Source organism: Pipistrellus kuhlii, unplaced genomic scaffold, assembly GCF_014108245.1.
Source record: "Pipistrellus kuhlii isolate mPipKuh1 unplaced genomic scaffold, mPipKuh1.p scaffold_m20_p_9, whole genome shotgun sequence".
Lineage (NCBI taxonomy): Eukaryota > Metazoa > Chordata > Mammalia > Chiroptera > Vespertilionidae > Pipistrellus > Pipistrellus kuhlii.
Genome location: NW_023425595.1, coordinates 25,787,920 through 25,800,129, shown reverse-complemented (window position 1 = coordinate 25,800,129; position 12,210 = coordinate 25,787,920). Strand labels below are relative to the sequence as shown.

The window sequence follows — 12,210 nt, the reverse complement described above, 5'->3', positions numbered from 1 at the left end:
TAAGGAGGGTGTGAGGTTATCCCTTAGCAGGATACACATCTGGGGTCTTAATAACTTGCTGGTAATAACACTACCATACACTTCCACAGTAATGGGCCCCAGGCATTGACCCAGCCCCTTGGGGCAGTGAAGGAGTGGGTACAGTCTGAGCTGAGGACTGGAGCCAGGCGGTCGGAGAAAGGAACACCCAGCCCCAGGAGTTGGCTCAGGTCTCCTGCTCCAGAACAATTTCTTGGAAGGATCTTCCGGTTCTTCTGAGGAGAATAGACTGTGAGCGTGCTCTGTGTTTGCCCCAGGGCCCCTGTCCTACTCAGAGTCATGGTTCTTGGTGAGCAGAGTCACAGGCTGAGGCTCCAAGGAGTCCGGGAGCCGGGAGGACCACCCACCTGGCCCCGCGGCCTCGCCTGAGAGCGTGTCTGTGTGATTGGCCTGGTCAAGGGGGACTATTTTAGCATCTATTTGGGGGCAAACTGAGCTTACATACAGACTCCTTGCTTTATGGCTTCACGCTAAAGAAAGGAAATGCCAAGTTCTAGTTGTTGGGGAACTCAGACGTCCTGACCCAGCGAATCAAGGAGGTGACATCACGTGGGGAAGGGCTTCTTTCTCTTGAAAAGGCAGTGGCAGCATTGGCCCCTCTTGTGGCTCTGTGTGCGGGTCCCATGTGACATGAAACCCTGGCATTGCAGGCCATCCAGAGGCAGCTGGAGGAGGTGGAGGAGCGGCAGAGGGCCTCCGAGATCCAGGGCGTGAGGCTGGAGAAGGCGCTCAGAGGAGAAGCAGGTAGGCATCCCACCAGGTCCACAGCGGCGGCCCCGCCCGTGGCTGTGGTCTGAGAACAGTGCTGGCCTCCCCGTCTGGGCAAAGCAGGGAGACGTGTCATCCTCTGGCTCTGTCAACACCGACACAACGCGAAATCTGCAGCTGCTTCACACTTTCATAGTCAACGTGACGGTTTGAAATTCCTAGGGGCGCTGGTAGACCTGTGGGCCTTGTCCCTGGGTTTCTGGTCTGCCCAGTTCTCTGCTACTGTGAATGCTCTTTGCAATTCAAGGTTTAGCATAGATTCGGGAGAACTGTTTGGGCATTCAAGCAATGTTGGTAGTGATTCAAAGGCTGGACGTAAAGTAAAAATCCTTGTTTCTCCCTTTACTCACTGCATGACCTTAGGCCAGTCATGTTTTAAATTTTTAAGAACTTTCTCTCCTCTAAAATGGAGATAATAGTGGTTTCTAACCTTATAGAGCTGATGTAAGCATTAAAGAAGAATTTTTACATATATATGGATATGTATAAATATCTCTGTGTATATGTGTATATATACATTTATATATGTATATATGCATATACATTTACATTTATACACACATATATATACATACACACACACACACATATATATATAAATGTGTATCTACACACACACACACACACACAAAAAAAAAATTAGCACACTGCCTGGCACAGGTAAAACGCTAAATGGTAACCATTCTACCGATAGCTTCAGACTCTCAGATCCAAACAGAATTCATCTGGTGAAGTCCTGTTATTGCTGGACATGAGACAGCGGGTCTAAAATGATGACTAGAACACAGTTTCTGCCTCTGAGAGAGCCTTACAGTTCACTAGGACACATACCTTTGAGAAATAAACCACCATCCAGGAGGACCGATGCTGTGTTAGGGACAAGCATCAGGGTGCATGGGCACAGGAGCAAGAGGTTCCTAACTGGTCCTGGGAGAGAGACGGTCGGTCAGGCTAGGCTTCCCGGAAGCCGTGGCCTGTCAAGATGAGAACCAGAGGAGGGAGGAGCTCACCAATGAGGCGAGGAGACTGCTCTGGCAGAGGGAGCAGCACCTGCAAAGGCCAGATGTGAAAAGACGTGGATGCTTTAATGAAAGAGGGGCCGGGGAAGGGTTCTGGGGTGAGGGATGACTTAAAGAAATACACGTGTTTTTCAAAACCACCCAGCATCTGTGTGGGTAGTGAATTGGGCAGGGATGGGGGTGGTGGGGTGGTGGGGGGTGGGATGGGTCTTAGGGTTTGTGGGAAGTATTGTTTGTCTCTCTAGCTTTGTGACTTGATGTCTTTAGCCTTTTATATTTTGGATATAAAGTGTGAAAAACCAAATGCTGGAAACACATCTCTCTCTGTGTAACCATGAAAATGTGTTACTGATTAAACAACATAGCAAAAGCTTAGGGTTTCAATTCTCTTAAAACTTCAATTATTTGAGAGTGATGATACTAGCAGGGGCAGACCTAGATCTTGTGAGGCCTGAAGCTCATATAAAGTCATGCCCACAAAATTGTGAGAGCTGCTCCCTGAGCCTCGTGAGGGGCCATCCAAGTGAGGGGCCCTGGGGTTCCAGCCTTAGTGTTAACTGTACGGCTCGTGTGTCCTTGGTTAACAGGGAAATGCTGGAGTCAGAGTTTAACCCCCCCCCCATGCCTCAGTTTCCTTGTTTGTAAAGTAAGAGTGATGATTATATCTGTTTCTTGGATTGTGGTGAGGAGGATGGGCTAAAACAGTTAATCTGGAAGCCCTAGCATAGGGCCTGCCTATGGGATAGATGGCATAATTGATGAATAAATATGTGTTCCTGTTCTTACTAAAATACACTATGCACGTCCTTGTAAAGGAAGCCCGAATCCACTCATCAGAAGTAGCTTTCATTACCAAAATGATACCCATTTCCTTCCGCTTGGAGTGAGGGTCACTGCCTCTGGTGCTTTTCTTTAGGAATCCACTGATTTCGGGGAGAACCTTAGAAATAAACGAGATAAACTAGCAACGCCAGGGCATGCTTCCGTTTGCTGGGGAGGCACTGTGGTGCAGTGGGGCAGGGAGAATTATAGGCATCAGAGAGCGCTGGGTTCAAATCCTGTCCCGTTGCATTCAGGCTGTGTCGTCCTAGGAAAATCACTTAACCTCTCTGGTCCCATATTGCTTATCTGAAAAATGGATCTAATAGTCCCCACATTACCAGGTTGTTTTGAGAATTAAGTGTCTTGGTGGGCAAAGTGTCCCCCAGAGTGTGGGCAACAAATGCTACTTGATATTACTTTACAAAATATTGATATCCACATACATACACTGTTAAAGAAATCACTCTCTATTCTTTGCTGCTTGAGATTTATATTCTAGAAACCAATATTTTAACACTTCTTAAAAATCTCCCCATTTCAAGTTATCAGCTTAAGAAACCCTGATGATGCCTGTGGTGTTGTCCAAGGTACGCTAACCTGGCCAGAAGATGGATGCCATTCCTTCTCTTTATATTTCTGGTAATTTAATCTCCCTGTTACGTTTTATGAGCCTTTTCCTTTTTGATTGTCTTTGTGTGGACGACAGATGCAAACCAACCGGGGGCTAAAGACTAAGAGTCAAGGCATGGAGCGCGGCCCCAAAGGAAGCCATATGGAAGATTTGCAAACCAGGCATCGAAATTAATACACCCCTAACTTGTAATAACATTTGTGCAATAATAATGTTCCTTTACAGTTTAATATTCTATTCAGCCCCTTTAAGAGATTGCCCGGGTGCTTAATGAATGACCGATCCTTATTAGGTTAAATTGTATTTGAGCTGGCCTGTGCTGCTCTGGTTCAAGTAATGTAATGGGAATTATTTAATAGGTATTATTAGGATAATTAGAAAATGATCACAGGGAGGCAATAATATTGAGCTATAAAGGTTGTGAATAACCAAATTTAGAGACAGGCCTGAAAACATGAGTAGTCTGCGACAGTTACGCAAGCCTCCTCTAATGATTATGCGCTCCCGCCTGAAAGGGTCTTTTGTTCCTGGGAGTTATTCATTAGGCAGGCATTGAATTAGTGGAACATGCATGCGGGGGTGCAGGACGGATGGCGATGATGGCTGAAGAGCAAAATGAGGCTTTGATGAGCTCCTAATTGTCGCGACAACAATTCCTGCTTTCTTTTTTTCCCAACAGTCAGAAATATGCTTCCCCACCTCCAGGAGGGGGTTTTCCCCATTTTGTCAAGGAGGGGAAAACAAAGAGAAACAAACATCTAAGAATCCACCCCAGAAGACAAGTCATTATGTTCTATAGAATGTGTGTGTGTGTGTGTGTGTGTGTGTGTGTGTGTGTGTGTGTGTGTGTGTGAGTGAGTGATTGTAATAGATGGGTGTCCTTGACAAAGGGGAATGGATTCCCCTGGTGGTCCTGGCTGCCCAGAGAAAAGGACACTTGTGTCCTGACTGCGCTGGGCCCTACCTTCTGTAAGGAGGCCAAGCCAACCTTTGCCAGCCACTCAGGTTCTTCTTACTCAGGGCCCTGCTACCTAAGGGCTTGTTGGTTGTCAGCACAGCGGTCAGTATTATGTGCTGGGGTCATGGAATATCCCAGTGTTGCAAGAGACCATCCTTCACGTTTAGATGGTCTGGATGACAGGATATGTTCTTTCTTTTAGTGCCTTGGGACAGGTGAAATCTGGTGAAAACTGCAAATGATGTAGAAGAAGAAAGGATGTACCCCCAAGAGAGGTGGATGGGAATTAGTCCTCTCTTTTAAGCTCACCAGCTTCTGGGAAGGTTTACCAGCTGGTTGTCTGCATTGAGCTTCTTGCCTTTTTTTTTTTTTTTTTTTTTCTTGCCAGATGGCTTTTTCATTATATAGACTTATAGAGGGATTTGCAAAGAAAACATCAGGATTACCAGTCTGCCAGCAGGTGGCAGTAGGCACACACATGATGATGAGAACTTGGAATGAAAACCTAGCCAGGAAGAGGGAAGTAGTTTGGCATATACTCTGTGGTTTTTATCTTGACCGTGGCCATGGAACAGGAAGAAGAATAATTTATTGGATAATGTAATGGTGAGGTGTCCTAAAAAGAACAGAGATATTAGAGTCAGATGCCCCTGTGTTTGAATCCTGATGCCATTCATAGAGAGTGGCAAGAAATAAGACTCCAAGGTAGATGGCTAAGGAAGCAAGGAATTTGAATTGGTTTGCCACAACTCTGTGATTCAATTAAAGTGGGACACTCCTGAGTTTGAATCGCAAAGTGATCATCATATGACAATTACCTCTTTGCGAAACTTTCTTATCTGTAAAATGGACTAATGATACCAACCTTATAGGGTTAGTATGAAGAAAAGACTAAATAAAATAATGTTAGTAAAGCACCTAAAAGAACTGCCTGGTATATAATAGATTTTCAGAAAAGTTAATTCCTACTTTTTCTATTCTTTCTTTCCATTCTCTTTTTTCCCCTTAATACCTTCACCTTTTTCATCCAACCTCTCTCCCTCTGACAGCTCTCAATCTATGCTCTATATCTATGAGTCTGTTTTCTATTTTGTTAGTTTATTTTGTTCATTCGGGTCCACATATGAGTGAAATAATACTGTACTTGTTTTTCTCTGACTGGCTTATTTCACTTAGCATAATACCTTCCAGATCCATCCACGCTGTTGCAAAAGGTAAGGTTCCTTCTTTTTCATGACTGACTAGTACTCCCTTGGGTAAATGTGCCACAGCTTTCTTATCCACTCATCTACTGATGGGCACATGGGCTGCTTCCAAATAATGCTGCAATGAACATACCTCTTCTTTGCTTTCATATTCGTATCATTATAAAAACATAGCTGGATGGTCAATAATTTCTCATATTTATTATTTGTTCAATTGTTCATATTCATTTAAAACCACACTCCCTAGAAGACATTAAACTAGTTTCTATAAAAATATATAATACATGAATTTCCCATGTCTGGTTCATATTAGGATCTCAATGTAGACTCATGCTATTGCCCCCAAAAAACCAATTCAGTAAAAGCAGTTTAACCAAGAGAAGCAAACACTGGGGTCTGAAAGCATGTCTCCCCAACTGTGTGCCATAGTTTGGGGGATAGGTTTCAGAGGATGGACATCCTTCAGGTCACCTTCCACAGTGACTTGTTCCCTACCTGCACTGAAAGGCGGTGAGCCCAAGGCCTGCCATCCCAGGAGGCTGGCTGCTGTGCTCTCAAAGGCCAGCAGAGCAGGGGGTGTGGGAGCCGAGGCCTTCTGTGATCCTGGAGGGTGGACAGGATGGCCTAAAGCTCAGGCAACATTATTTCATCACATAAAGCCATGGAATGTGGTCAGGAAAGAATTCCAACCTCATAGAGATGGCCAGAAATAACAAGATCCACAGCTGATGGGGAAGCAAGCAAGGCATCTGGTGGGTTGCCACAGCTCCGCTGTTATGATCCATAGAATTAATCTTGCAGCCCTCAGATTTGAAAAGCACTATCATAAAGATTTACCTGGGAAAATATTTAAAACCAAATAACCAGATGGCTGCCTGAGCCACAGACACAGAAGGGAGTTCCTAAGAACTATAAAGCAGCAAAACGGTGGACGAGATCCTAAAAAAGCCCATTCACTAGCATCATCCTTTTAAAAACATTGCAATGCTATCGAGTAAGTGAGATAAATCTCTCAGGGCCAAGAGGAAGGAAGAAGAAGGTTTGCTGAAACGTACACGTGCCAGGAAAGAAGCAAGCACAAACACAGAAACCCAGGGTGGTCTTGGGGGAAATATCCCTGGTTTTAGAGTCTAAGCCTTGGAACTAACAAAAAGTTAAGGAACTGACCTTGAGGTTCCCACATTAAGCCAAGTCTCTAGCTCTTCCAGACCAAGTATAGATCCTTGAAAGAAACCATACCTCAGTTTAGGCTCTCAGGATCCCATCTGACAGGTTAAGTTCAATAAGCTATGAGCTTATAATAATAATAATTTTTAAAATCACCCAAATGCAAAGAAGTGAGTCATTTAGAATGAGAGTCAGCAAAAACAGCACATTTCAATGGCCAAGAACTTCAACTATATTGATTATTAAACTTGGACTATTCTATGTCTATGTGTAAATATTGAAAGAAATAGTAAATTGCATTAAAAAATGAGCAAACAGAAAAATACTATAAAAGTAAGCAGGCAACGCCACCTTAACCTTCATCAACCATTACCATAATCAAACTTAACATTCCTGCTATGATGTATAAGAAAGATATCTTATTGCTAAAATAACTCTAAGTTGGGAGCTGAATGACTAGAAGTAAAGTGTTCCAGGCTCCTTGTATTGTTTAAAAGGAGGTTAAGGTATTATGTTTAGACTTTGCTAAGGTATTAGAAATGCCTATTTAAATTTTAAGTGTAATCACTGAAAGAAGGAAAATAAAATGAGTAACTTCCAAATCAGTTGGCGGAAAGGAGGAAAAAAATTACCAAACAAAAATTCTAATTCAGTTCTAAAGTAGCAATAAAAAAGCATAGGAAAAAAAGATGACAAGATAGCATCAAGGAAGCTGAAAGAAACAAGCCGAAATAGTCATATCAATGACAATTAATGAACAAAACAACACCCAATCACATTCTGTTTAGCAGACACGTGTAAAGCACAGAAATTTTTAAAGTAAAAGAATGGCAAAATATATACTAACTTAATAAAGCTGGAGTAATTATATTAGAAGCAGTAAAACAGCCTTTAGTGTCAAAATCATGATTAGGAATAAACAGATGACCACATAATTTTAAAATGATCAGTTCCCCAAGAAGAGATGACAATTATGTTTTTTGTTTTTGTTGTGTGTCTTTTGTTGTTGTTAATCCCCACCTGGCGATATTTTTTATTGATTTTTAGAGAGAGTGGGAGGGAAGGGGAAAGAGAGAGAGACACACACTCATCGATAGATGTTTCCTCCCACGTGCTGAGGCTGGGCCAGAGATCTAGCCTGCAACCGAGGTACATGCCCCTATCAGATTCGAACCCACAACTCTTCATTCCGCAAGCTGATGCTCTAACTACTGCTCTATTGACTTGATTGTATGTGGACTTGACTATAATAGGCTCGAAATAAATAAAGCCAAAAAATGATGAAACCACAGGGAAAATGTTCTACTCTCAGGCATGAGAATAGAACATCTCTCAAGTAATGATAGTCAAGCAGACAAAACATTAGTATAAATTTGAATGATGCAATAATAACCTTAATTTAATGGTCACTTATAAAACCTTGCACCTCCAAATTACAGAATGTATATTCTTTGCAATGTCACATGGTGATTTACAAATATTGACCATAAGTTCACAAAGTTAGTCGCAGGGAATCTGTATTATTCAGACTCTGTTCTATACTATGATGCAATTAACTTAGAAATCAATAGCCAAAAGATATTTTTTAAACCACATATTTAGAAATAAAAAATATACATTTCTCATGAATAAAATTAAAAATGGATATTTAAAAAATATTGGAAATTTAAATATACTAAATAAGAAGAGGAAAGCAATAGATCAGTGAATGTGGTTCTTAGAGGTAAGGTCTTAAATACTTTTATTAGAAAAGAAGAAAGGCTGAGAAGTAATGAGACAAGTGTTCAACTTAATTTAGAAAAAGGAAACCAAAATAAACCTAAAGTAACCTAAAGAAAAAAATTTATATATATATATATATATATATATATATATATATATATGTAAATGATATAGGAAATAAAGATAACATCAAGAGAATCAAGCAAGCCAAATATTGGTTCTTTAAAAAGACTAGAGGCAATCTCTTAAATTGATTTAAAAAATAAGATAGGAGACAGAAATAAATAAATTAGGAATGAAAGGGGCAGACATAACCGCAGTAAAGATTCAAAAAGATAAAAGAATAGAATGAACATGTAATCTAATTTCAAAATTTGCAATCTAAGGGTGATTCAACAATCATCATATTAACAAATTAAAAAGGAAAACCATATGGTCTTTTTAATAGAAGAAGAAAATATAATTTGACAAAATCTAATACTCATTTGGGATAAAAACTTCTAGCAAAAAGGAATACAACAAGATAGAACATTCTTAATTTGAAAGATACCACCCCAAACCATAAAGCAAGCACCGTTGTTGAATGGTAAAATATTAGAAGTGTTTCTTTAAAACTTGGCAATAAGAGAAGGCTGCCTACCATCATCTCTTCTATTCAACATTGTACAGGAGACCCTAGCCAGCAGAGGAAGACAAAGGAAAAAACGGCGTATGGTTTGGAAGGAAGAAACATTTTCTTTTGTTTTTATTTTTCAGATGATAGAATTACTCACATGGAAAACCTAAAAGAATGTACAAATAAATTCTTAAAAATAAGAAGATTCTATCAAAATATAGAAAGGAATTGCATTTCTATATCTCAGTATCAAGCAGTTAGAAAATGCAATAACAAAGAAGATAACACTAACATTAGCAACCCCCCCCCCAAAAAAAAAAAAAAAAAAAAAAAACACCTAGCAGTAAATCTAACAAAAAATGTGCACCACCTTTTTGAAGCCAATTTGAGGACTTTTCTGAGAGCCACCTAGAGGCCCGAACATCCATGAACATCCAATGTGAGCCTGATGTAGCATTGCAGGCCACAGGAATCAGGTTAATCCGGGACAACTGGCTCCCCATACACGACAAATGAAATTGAGTCTTACCTTACATCATGCAAGCAAACGTTTCAAAAAGTTAAAGACTTTTATATGAATAATTAAACTGAAAAGTTAACAAGAATCAAGTTGGTAGTCTATAACGCTATAAAGGAAAAGACAATCCACTAATTAGGAAAATATATTGGCAACAAATATAACCAAGAAAAATCAGTATTCTAGGATATGTAAAAAACTTTTATAAATCAGTAAGAAACAGGCAAACAACTCAATGTAAAGATAAGCAAATGACATAAGTATACATTTCACAGTAAAATATCCATGAATAATTATAAAAATGCAAATTAAGACCACAATGAGAAACTATTTTAAACTATTGAATTATCAACACTTGTAAAAATGTTATAATACTAAGTATTTGGTAAGGACAAAGAAACAAAGGGAGCTTTTATTCAGTGTTGTTGGAAATGAAAAGATCCACAACGCTTTGGAAAACAATTTGGCCTCATGCTGTGGAGCTGGGCATTTGCATACCTTACTAAGAATTTCATTCCTGGGTGTGCATTTCAGAGACACTCTTGCCTACATGGACCAGAAGACTCATACAAGAATCTTCACAGTGGCATCATTCACAATAGCAAAACACCAAGCATAACCTTGATATCCATTAACAGGGAAATGGGTCAATTGTGGCCTAGTCCGCCATGGCATATACAACTGAAGACTGCATACACAGCAGGGAAAATGAATGGCAACATGGATGCATTTTAGGAACATAACATGGAATTTTAAAAAAGCATGTTTTAGATTATATATAGTATAATATCATTTCAATAAAATTATAAAGCAAGAGAAACTTTATTTAGAATGAATAGATATGTAGCCAAAAGCAAAAGAAAACACGTGTTTAAAAAGGAAGGACACTAGACCTTTTGTTTTTCAATTGCAGCTCTGGCTCCCAGAATGGAATGGAGTGGGGGCGGGGGGAGAGAGTAAGAGGGGGGGGTTTCCTTCCAGCATCCTGGCTTGGTCAAGACTGAATCAGGCCACGCCCACAGTGCAGTGTTCTGGATCATCACCAACACATGTAAGGCACCCATGGGAGATCAGGGTACCTGGAGCACTGGGCACAGAGACCTGGCTAGAGGTTCAAATGAAATGGGCTGGGGATGAGCACAGGATCTAAGAGCCGAGCAGAGGCCAGCAAGGAGAGGTAAAGGCTGCACCCCGGCCATGGCCATTCCGGGGGAGATGCCTGCACAGTGACATCCTATACAGGGTTCGGCTGCCATTACTCTATGCCCTTTCATGCCCAGATCATCTGTGAGGATGTGGAAGACACAGAAGTGCAGAAAACACCAGACAAGGATTCTCACAGAGTCTATGGAGGCAGGAAATCGCATCTGAAGAATCAGAGTTGAAAATCAGACAGTGTTTAAACAAGACCCAACCTGGAAAAACAAACAAACAAACAAAAAAACGTACACCAGTACACAATCAGAGAAGTATTAAGCATTACCAACAAAAGAAAATGGTTGGAAAGCCATGACTTTAAAGACTATATAGTTCATGTATTGTTAGTATTCACTGGGGAAGAAGTTACTGACCATAAGTGGCAGTCCTTCTACTGGAAGCAGGGACGGAGTGTGGTCCAGCTAGGTGATTTGAACTTGAATGTGGAGGATAATCTGACAACTTCAGTAGGGAGTAACCAAACTTGCTTTGTAGTTTTTAGAGCTCACTTGGGGAAAAGAAGGCCAATTTAAATAACTCCAGCCCTAGTTGGTTCGGCTCAGTGGGTAGAGTGCTGGCCTGTGGACTAAAGGGCCCCAGGATTGATTATCAAAAGCACAAAAATAGCCTGGGTTGCAGACTCGGTCCCCAGTGTAAGGTGTGCAGGAGGCAGCTTATCAATGTTTCTCTCTCATCATTGATGTTTCTCTCTCTCTCTCTCTCTCTCTCTTTCTCTCTCTCCCTCCCTCCCTCCCTCCCTCCCTCCCTTCCTCTCTAAAATAATAAAAGTTGAAGAGCACAGAATATAACTCCATTAATAAGAAGTTGTGTTGTGTTGAGTTGTGATTACTTTGCTCCACCTGAGCAATTGGAAACCTTGCATACTGTCTAGGAAAAGGCCTGCTATGAGTACAGTACACGTGAGCTAATGAAGACCAGCTGGTGCTAACACTGGCAGAGGAGGCTGTCAGAGGTAGGTGGCTGAGCTATCTAGACAGAGCCAGGGCTGCACACCCTCTGGCAGTGCCATTCTAGCTGCGCCCTGGTTCCCAGACACAGGACTCGAACCCATGCCCTAGAGAGGCTTCCCGTCCCACAGCGGCTGTAGATGGAGGTGTGCCTGAGCCAATGATCCCTGCAGGCAGAGCGCTGGCTTTCTCCTGAGCAGGTGCTGATGAGCCAGCAGCCATCTGACCTTCTCATTTACGTGGGGCCAAAAATAATAATAATTTGTGAAGAGTTTTTATTAACCTTGAGTGAAGTCACAAGGCAAAGTTTAGGCCTGTAGAACCAAGCCAGGCATTACTCTCTAGCTGACTTTTAAAGGCGAACTGAAAATCACCCACAGGAAACTGTATAAAAGTCGACACTGGAGGAAACAGCAGGTACTAGCAGCAACGAGGCAGTTGATGGATGGTTTGCTATGTGCCAGCCACCGTGGTAAGCATTTGACAGGCAACATTGCACCTAATCCCCATACCTGATTGGGAGGCAGGTACTAGGATCATCCCTGTTTTTCACTGGACGACACCGAGGTGGAGAGATGTGA

At 41.5% G+C, this 12,210-nt stretch overlaps 1 protein-coding gene across 3 annotated transcripts in view; it reads left to right on the top strand.

Annotated features, from left to right (window-relative positions):
• MICAL2 (microtubule associated monooxygenase, calponin and LIM domain containing 2) overlaps positions 1-12,210 on the top strand; it is a 195,337-nt gene that overhangs the window by 173,218 nt on the left and 9,909 nt on the right. For all 3 annotated transcript variants that reach the window (XM_045577654.1, XM_045577653.1, XM_045577655.1), the window contains one exon: positions 690-783. In XM_045577654.1, coding sequence (XP_045433610.1) covers positions 690-783 — 94 coding nt within the window. The remainder of the gene's footprint in view (positions 1-689; positions 784-12,210) is intronic.